The 9,135-nt window shown below is 38.5% G+C and overlaps 2 protein-coding genes across 2 annotated transcripts in view; one reads left to right on the top strand and one right to left on the bottom strand.

The window, feature by feature from the left end:
- Window positions 1-6: 6 nt before the first annotated feature.
- Window positions 7-3,167, top strand: pno1 (partner of NOB1 homolog). Its single transcript, XM_046071516.1, has 7 exons — window positions 7-303; window positions 927-1,073; window positions 1,223-1,306; window positions 1,729-1,789; window positions 1,928-2,045; window positions 2,621-2,691; window positions 2,825-3,167. The coding sequence occupies exons 1-7, from the start codon at window positions 106-108 to the stop codon at window positions 2,890-2,892; spliced, it is 747 nt and encodes a 248-aa protein (XP_045927472.1). The 5' UTR covers window positions 7-105; the 3' UTR covers window positions 2,893-3,167.
- Window positions 3,168-3,323: 156 nt separating this feature from the next.
- The window catches only part of LOC123984525 (calcineurin subunit B type 1-like), a 32,034-nt gene continuing 26,222 nt past the window's right edge, over window positions 3,324-9,135 (bottom strand). Inside the window, exon 7 of the mRNA XM_046071447.1 lies at window positions 3,324-5,577. Coding sequence (XP_045927403.1) covers window positions 5,530-5,577 — 48 coding nt within the window. The 3' untranslated portion in view covers window positions 3,324-5,529. The remainder of the gene's footprint in view (window positions 5,578-9,135) is intronic.

The raw sequence follows: 9,135 nt of genomic DNA, 5'->3' as shown, positions 1-9,135 counted from the left end.
GGTCCTTTTCGTTACACGAGGACACCCTCATGTCTCTGTGGCCGTCTTCTGCCTAAGTTTTGGCTGGTCAGTGTGGTTTAAAGATTTAAAAAAACGAGATTCGTGATGGACATTGATAAAACTACAACCCCAGACGCCAGCGCTGCCGTGGAGAGTAAAGATGACACCGAGTCTTTCACAAAGGTGAAGTCTAAAAAGAGTCAGAAACGAAAACGTGAACAAGATGGAGTGGGCATGGACACAGAAGAGCCCGTGGCAAGCAAGCGGCCGCAGTTTCCACCTATTTCAGGCGACAAATTAAAGGTAAAACTAATCGCAATAGTATCCAATATAAATACCATAAAGTGTTAATTGTCTTTGTCACAAAGTAGCTGTGTTTTGCGCTTGCGCAGTATAGTATTTGAGGTTTCACTAAATAAAGCTAACGTTATTGTACTAGCTGTTGTACTAGTGGCACAGGGGGGAAGCAAAACACCAGTAAGTATTGTTGTGGACAGTTTAGTGATTCTTCTAACACTTGAGACTTTAAAGTTATCATTTCACTGCCCAGTCCTCAGAAATACTCCAATGCAACCGCTGCCATCTCTAGCAACTTTGCAGAATAAGTGTTTTAATGCAAAACACCGGTTAAGCTCATGAAATATTCATAGCTAATATCTACCCAGCAGTATTAGTCATTAGTGAGACCACCCACAACTTTTAAATAAACGTTGCAGATAATGCATCAGTAATTAAAAGCTGAAAAGGACAATCAAGTCACAATAAAAAATGTGCTTTACTTTTTATAATACTTCTACCAATTCCTGAGTGAATGTGGACTGCACGACTTTAACTTTTACTTTCCAATTAAGGCATTTCTAAATTTTGTAATAAGTTACTAGTGGTTGTCACACGGTGTGATGATTATTGTTTTGTGTGTTTTTCAGGGACCAGATGAGATGCGTAAAGTTGCTGTCCCAGCCCACAGATACACCCCGCTGAAGGAAAACTGGCTGAAGATTTTCACCCCAATTGTAGAGAACCTACAGCTTCAAGTTCGATTCAACCTCAAAACTAGGAATGTTGAAATCAAAGTAGGTTTCCCCAGCACATTTACGCAATGTTGACATGACTAAGCCTTTTTTTTTTTTTTTTTTTTTAAAAACAATGTCTACTTGTAGTGTTTTTCTCTGGTAACCACAGTTGTGTCTGCAGTGTAGGTAAAATGCCTTTCTTCTTTCAGACATGCAAAGACACACAGGACATTGGCTCGCTCACAAAAGCAACAGATTTTGTCAGAGCATTTGTTCTAGGATTCCAGGTTGAAGTAAGTACACTACTGGAAGATTTTTGTTAGCTATTTATGTTTTCATTTTGGCTGAGGCATGGCTATTTTTTTATCACATTTCTCAGTCTGTTTCTGTTTTGTAGAACAATGTGTATTTGTCTAACCAATGTAAAGTTTTGTGGCCAGTGGTAGAGATTTAGGGTCAGGGCAACTTGTGTCAAATATTTGAAATTAACAAGTCAGTGTTGTCTACTGCCCATAAGATGGAACCACAAGTAAATGTGGCTTTTATTTTATTTATCTCATTTAACCCAAGTATGGCAAGTTCCTTCTTTAAGGTCAAACTGAAGCACCTAGCTTTATAATAGCTGTGGCAATATTTGATTGTTGATGTTTTGGGAATGTCTCTTCAACCTTGTTTGATTTTGGTTTGTGATGTAACACACACTTTCTCTTCCCAGGACGCCTTAGCTCTCATCAGATTAGATGAGCTTTTCCTTGAAACTTTTGATGTCACAGATGGTAAGATGACAACTGACATGATACTTCTGTCTGCTCTGAAACTATATTTTTTTTTATACAACCTTTTGTTTACTGTTGCAAAATGAAGTTATTGTCCAATCTTATGTGTGTGTAATAAATTGTTTTCTGTCTTGCCAGTGAAACCTCTGAAGGGAGACCACTTATCCAGAGCGATCGGAAGAATAGCAGGGAAGGGAGGAAAAACCAAATTCACCATTGAAAACGTCACAAAGACTCGCATTGTGCTTGCAGACACGTGAGTACTCGTCACTATTCCTTTCATTAGTGTAAAATGTTAATCATTATGCTTTTGCCAATACTATTTTATTACCATTGTTATCAGTCACGATTAGGTTATTTAGTCAGTTATTTCTTCGCACTTTTGCAAACAGTTTACTTTAGTTGAACTGTGAAAATTCAATCACAGAAGTTGGAAAATTCTGTTTTTGCTTTCTGCTACAGCCCTAAGGTAAATGTTCAATAGACACTAAAAGGTTTTGTGCATTACCACTGTAAAACCAACTACTTTTTTATGAACTAACACTGCTTTGACATTTCAGCAAAGGAGATGAATTCACTCCTCTAAAACCGTGCTGATTCATAATCTTGTTCTTTCTATAATCTTTCAGTAGAACACGTCACCATTGCCGTGTTTTGTTGTTAAATGCAGAAACATACCTTTTGTAATATATAATTAGTTATTGGCAGTTGTGAATTCTGTTTCTCTTCAACCCATAGAGAAGTGTTAATGTACAATATGCTATACCAGAGATATGTCTCATTTCTTGTTTCTCCTAAGTGTTGAACACCCCTTCACCTCTCTCTTAACAGAAAAATTCACATATTGGGGTCTTTCCAGAATATTAAGATGGCCCGGACAGCGATATGTAACTTAATTCTAGGTAAGAAAGATTTTTATATTTCATTAATACAACAAAAGCTGATCAAATTGCTTATTTTCATATTTGAAACAGGACTCTGTGAATCCACATGTAGTGCTGAGACGTGACCTTTAAACCCCTTTTGCCCCTACAGGAAGTCCACCTTCAAAGGTCTACGGCAACATCAGGGTCGTGGCCAGCCGGACTGCAGAGAGATTCTGAAGTCTTACTGGCTGCTGTTTGTATTTATCCTTTTCCCCCTTTGGCTGGTGGAATTCTCACTTTGATCGGATCTGTGTTGATAGATAAAGTCTCTTTTGGACGGACATCTCAGGGTCTTCTGTGATGGCCTAATGATTTAAGCGGTCACCTGGTTTCATGGTAACAGTTTAGGATCAGTTGACCCAAAACATGAGGAAAAAGTCATGATAAATGCATAAACAGTGTGCAATTATCTGTAAGCATGAGTTTGTGTAAATAAATAATTTCAATCCCCATTAATGTGTTTAGTCACTAAAGTGTAATAAGATGTCAGGTTTTGGATCAGGAACTAATTCTTAAATAACTTAAAAATTACTGTATGCTGACCCCTGACAAATCAAGTTTTGTTATTAATTTACATGGTTCTAAAGGGTTTAGACAAACAAAATCCATTTTTTTTACATTTCAAAGTTTAAATTTTATTTTCATACAGTATCAAGTTTCCAACAGTCCCATAGCATAAGATGCAGCATGCAAAAACAGAAAAAAAGGTTCTCAAACTTAAATCTTTTCAAAGGTCTCCACACAAAGTCCCTCAGAGAAATTATAGCACTTTCAAACTAAAGCGCGGTCTGAACTATACAGAGAACAGAGAGCCAGAACTGCATTTAACAAATACTTATATACAAAAGAGAAAAAAACATCAACTTTTCCCCTTTAAGCTGAGTACAGTGTGTGGCAGTTTGAGACAGGATCAGATATGCAACTTTTACTGGAATAGAAGCATCTCACTGACCTGGGTAAAATACAAAAAGTTATATGTAGTTAATTTTGAGTACCTCTCATAATATGTGTACATTTACCAAAGTTTGGCAACATCCATATTGTATACCATTAAATTTTTTAAAATATATTAACATCACCATCCATGTGTAAACAAGAGGATTATTTCAAAAAATTGATCTACATGCACAACAAAAAAAATAATTTCCATGTCATGCAAGCACAGGGAGGCCCAAGCCGTGCAGCGCTTAGGGATAAGGGACAACGGAGCACTCCAGATTCACATCTGACGGAAAACCTCTGTTCAAACCAGCAGTCGGCCTCTACAGCAGAAGGCTATCCTGATGCTGTTTATAGAAGCATTTTTCCCTTAGAAATTAAAATTTGGCTGAATTTATATTGTACTTCCTGTTTGTATTAGTGGGTGGGAGGGGAAGAAAAGTAGAAGACTGTGACCCGAATATAAAGTCTGAGAAGAAGCCAACTTTCCAAATGTAAGCTTTCAGCAAAACTATAAAAAATACAGTCTATCCCACTGCACACTGATCGTGATAACGTGTTAAGATTTTAAGTTGTGCGTTAAAGAAAACTGACCTGCCCTGCGCTGTACGAAGAAAGGTAAGTATTCAGAAGGGCTCACGTAAAGCAGAGACGAAACCACCTCTTTCTCTAGCAGTTAAAGAACATGAGCACACATTGATTACCTAATATACATATTGTTTAAAAACACTGCCTGCAGATAAGTCTTAAATTGCTATGTACTTGCACAAACGGTGTATATGTATCGCACCATTGATTCACTCAAACTATTCCTCTCAGTTCTAAGCCCATCTAGTCTCTGTTCTTAACTTAAAATAAATTCTAATGAATTCACTAGAGTTCATTTGTCAGTGTGAGTGCAGAGCTATTCTTTGTATTGGAGATTGTCTTATGGGTGCACACTGTTAAACGCAAAATGCTTCATCAAGAGTAAACCACGTATCAGTTTGCAGCCACAGATTCTGGAAAGACATTTTCTTGGCATTAAATTATCTACCTATAATTTCATGACTGAAACAAGGATTATCTCCAACAATATAAACACATTCTTAAGTATGAATAAAACTAGCAGTCTTATCACAAAAGAAAAATGCATTGCTGTGCTAAAAGTGACTGGAAGCTTTACTGGTCTAACCCAAACTGCTCGCATATAAGTTAAAACTGAAGCCAAAAAGTCAGAAAATTTAGTTTTGCAGTCTTGCAGTTGGAAGTGTCACAAGCCAGTTTGTCCGACATGAATGACAGCGGTGATGATAGGTAATAACTTGGACTGGTTTCTGGATATGTTCTGGTTGGCACTTCATACCCTACTTTCTAGTTGTACTGTAAGTCAAGTGTTAAAATACTCGAGACAGCCACGGATATACTTGTATTTTTTCTTCTTTATAAAAGACAAGAACAAAAAATAAATATCAAAAATAACAATTAACAAAAAAAAAAAAGAAAGGATGAAATATGAACAAGCCAACCAGCCTCTTCACTGCGCCCACTTTTCCCCTCCCCACTTTCCGCCCCCCTCATCCAGAATCGGAGATGCTCTTGCAAATGACTAAATAGATGTCCATCAGTCTCTTAAAGTGCTACGACCGGGTTATTGAGAGGAGTGACAGTTCAATAACACTTCAAAGCTGGCTTCGCGAGGCCTGTGATTTTTGAAAGGAAAAAGTAGCTTCACAGAGAGAGAGACAGAGAGAAAGAGAGAGAGAGAGAAAGAGAGAATACTTCCATTGAGTTACACAGAGCGTTTTGCTGGACGTCTTGAGCAGATCTTAAGAGATGGTGGAGAAAGCGAGTGTCGAGGAGGAAGGAGGGGGGAGTCAGCAAGCGGAGGAGCACTCACACGTCCACGACCATCTTTTTGTGTATATCGAGACCACCGACCACCTGGAAGAATGAGAAAATGCATTCATTAATCCAGCCCTCATTCAGGCAGTGACGGTAAAGCTAAAAGTCGAGATGTGAAAGCTTTTATCACATGTCACAGAAGGAAAAGTACAGGTGTAAATAATTATAAAATTAATATTGGTTGAGTTTCATTTAGCTGCTTTAGTTTCATGGAATGTTGTTGTTATTAATGTTATTGATTACAACTGTGCTTTTCCTACTATGACAAGTCAAAATGTCTGAGTAAAACAACCACCTCTACCAACAGATACATTTGCTTTATTTTCTGGGTCTGCATTCCACTATTTAAAGTCTCATGTGTTTGTTTTCTTTAAATTTTAAATTTCAGTTCTTGCTGTGACAGTAAAAGCAAGCACTACAACTAATGACTGTTTTTATTATCAGTTAAGTTATTGTTTTCACAATTAACATTTCGACTATAAAATGTAAGAACATAGTGAAAAATGCCCCTAACAATTGTCCATGTAGTCTTCAAAATTGCTTGTTTTGTCCAACCAACTGCCCAAAGATAATTTCAAGTGATATAATAAAAGAACAGCAGCTTGACATTTCCCTGAATAAATGAGTTAAACAATTAACTGAATATCAAAATTGTCCACCAATTTTCAAAATTGTCAATTAAAAAGGGGTCGTCTACCAATTTAGTATTACACTTTAATAAAGTTGGGGGACCCACGAGAGACACATTAAACTAGTCAAGCAGCAGAGGAAGAGGAGCCTCTAGTTAGGGGTCAAGCATTTCCCATAATACAACTCTATTGCATTGTGTCTTATTTACTTTCCCACTTCTTTAAAACCTCACACCTACGCTTTTCAGTCTCAAGCCAAGACAATCTGATCATGAGGACATCATCAGGATGATCTTTTTAAATTTTCCCAAAGCTCCACCAGAGCCACAGAAGATACTGTTTGCACAGGTAGTACTCACTCTTATACTAAGCCAAGATTACTACATCATCCAGCCTCTGTTCTTAACATTGTTAAGAATGTCTTTCCTTTTACTACCAACCTTTCGACTAAATCTATTTTTATATCCCTCGTCTTATTTTTACACCCTCCTTGCAGTTTCTTTCACCCTGCAGTGCTCAGATCACAACTACTGTAAGCCAGACTGAAATCCAATCCCACCGTCTCTTCCCCTGAACCTTCAAGTGTTTGAGCGGCGCTGCTATGTTAAAAACAGGAGAGCCTTTTTATTCCATCAAATGTGGGCCTTGTTTCTGTCAGTGAAAACTGGTGGCTTTGATTTCAGAAAAATCTCAGAGCAAAGCAGGTTCCATCGAGTTCCAACGAGAGACACGTTATGTGGATGATGCAGTCGCAGATTAGCAAAATCTTTTGCAGATTCCGAGTTACCCAGCTTAAATTCAACCATCTTCGAAATACCTCCATTTTTATCCTTTGATGACAAAAGAGTAGCCATGTCTTAATGTGAACTATGAAACTACCTACTTAGCTTGGCTTTTGTCATGACAGCATCACTCTGCTCTTCCCTTCCTTTGACTGCCTCCCTCGTCAACTATAGATCAGTCACATCTTACAGAGCTTTGATAGTATCTGACCGTAGCCTGACTGTTCTTAACAGTAATCGGGCCTATTCTATCGAAGTCCAACAAATTCTTCTCAGGCAAGCAGAATCTGCCTCGTCACTTTGACATGTGCTCTACTGGTTCTAATATGCTCTTGTTTTAACCTCTGACCTTTATTATTCCTCCCCTTATAGTAGAACTTGCCCCTCTCCCATGCTTATCCCAGGATTGTGAGAATAATGTCATGTACTCCTGACTACAACTTTCTCAGTAAAAATATAAGCATATTTCATTGTAACAATAACTGTTCATTATAAATATTGTCAGGTAACCTTCAGCTGGATGGACTCAATATAGAATAAATGTAATATTTTATTTGTTGCTTGGTCCAATACCAAAGTGCTAGCTCAGTATTTTTAGTGCCTCATCATATGTAGCAAGAACACACCCGCCTATGTTTATTTACAGCCCTTGACACTGTATTTCAACAGGAAGCATGAAACTGAAACCCAGTGCAGTCTAACCTAAGCGAAAAACTGTTTTGTTTTTCTGCCCTTTTGACATTTGCCTTCACCATAACAGGTTGCATCAGCAGAAATGTCACTATCCCCAAAATACCCCAGGAGGGCTTCCACTTACTGCACAGAACTCTTCAAAAGATATCCTGCCGTCTCCGTCCTTGTCTGCGTTGATAATGGTCTTGTCCACGATCTGCTGGAGCTGTGTGTCCTTAAGGTTGTTGCCTACCATCATCTTTAGCACCTGGAAGAGCTCGCCATTGGAGATGTAGCCGTCCTTGTCCATGTCATAGATCCTGAAAGCGACTGTGGTGCAGGATGTCGCATGAGGGAGGAGAGGAACAGAAGCAAGGGTAGACAGGAGGTACAATCAATTAGACAGCAACACCCGTAGAACCAAATGTTAGTAGAAATAGTCTTTGTTGACCCTCGGATACATTTATAACCAGACTGACAGTAACGATTGAAACACAAGTCATTCGTCTTTTCCTGTTCTTAAACTTTGTCCCCATTGGTCAAACCATAAGAATAAGCCCTCACCAAGCATGCTCATGTTTGGCTTCCAGTTACACCGGCTCCATTAACAGCAGCAGTATTTCAACTTTCTCCCACTCTCTTTGTTTTTTAACGCTGATTCTATATACAGAACTGTGCTGGAAACGGGTAGGGTGACATTTCCACATAAATTAACCGGGCTACAAAAACAATCATTGCTGATAGATTTCTGGTTTTTTTTTGCTTTACTAGCCCTTAGCAGGTGAGGTGAGCGAAAAAAGTTAATTTTGTACACTGCCCAAAATTCACTGTTTGTTGTAGCGGCAAGCAAGGGTGAGACAAACACAACAGGTGAGACACATGGGACAAAGCCCCAGCTGGTTTTAGTCCCAAAGCGGCAAAACAAGCAGTACCAGTAGGACTAGCTCTGGCCACATGTGGTTTTAGCGGTGAAGCAGCTTTACTTACATCGAAGCTTCTGTTCCTTGTCCCCTTTGACACTGAACTGCGAGACTCCCTCTATGAACTCTGGGAGAGGAGAACAACAATCAGTGCTGTGGGTTTTACAGACTATCAGGCTTCTGCACACAGTCTCCACTTCAATATTGCTGATGGTAACATTATGGCAGGATGTGAATATATTATGAGTTTTCCATTTCCTCATTTCTATTTTGGAAAGCACTACTACTGTAATGAAGAGTTGAGAGACAGGAGAGTCTGCTGGGTGCAAAGACCCTCTATCAAGATGTGAATATTTTGCATCATTCAATGTAATTCCAAGATAACTGTATTTTTAAACTCGGGAAACAATAGGTATGTTTTGTAACACTCATTTTTAAGGGTCAGGGGTATTTATGTTGTCGTGCATCAGTTCAGAAAGTGGATTCTCTTAATTACTCAGATGCTGTGTATTTGTACATTGACATGGACTGTGCTATTAAATCAGCTTTATTACAGCAAATGAGCTTCAAATCACACTAAATCCTAATGGAAAT

Source organism: Micropterus dolomieu, linkage group LG15, assembly GCF_021292245.1.
Source record: "Micropterus dolomieu isolate WLL.071019.BEF.003 ecotype Adirondacks linkage group LG15, ASM2129224v1, whole genome shotgun sequence".
NCBI lineage: Eukaryota > Metazoa > Chordata > Actinopteri > Centrarchiformes > Centrarchidae > Micropterus > Micropterus dolomieu.
Note: the sequence above shows the minus strand (reverse complement) of the source record. Positions and strands in the feature narration are given on the sequence as shown.

What these genes read in the sequence shown, in the direction of transcription:
- pno1 (XM_046071516.1), top strand. Translation starts at nt 106, where the DNA reads ATGGACATTGATAAAACTACAACCCCAGACGCCAGCGCTGCCGTGGAG. An exon ending in AACTTTTGATGTCACAGATG is followed by an intron (nt 1,790 to 1,927) that starts GTAAGATGACAA and finishes CTGTCTTGCCAG; the next exon opens with TGAAACCTCTGAAGGGAGAC. An exon ending in GATATGTAACTTAATTCTAG is followed by an intron (nt 2,692 to 2,824) that starts GTAAGAAAGATT and finishes TTGCCCCTACAG; the next exon opens with GAAGTCCACCTTCAAAGGTC.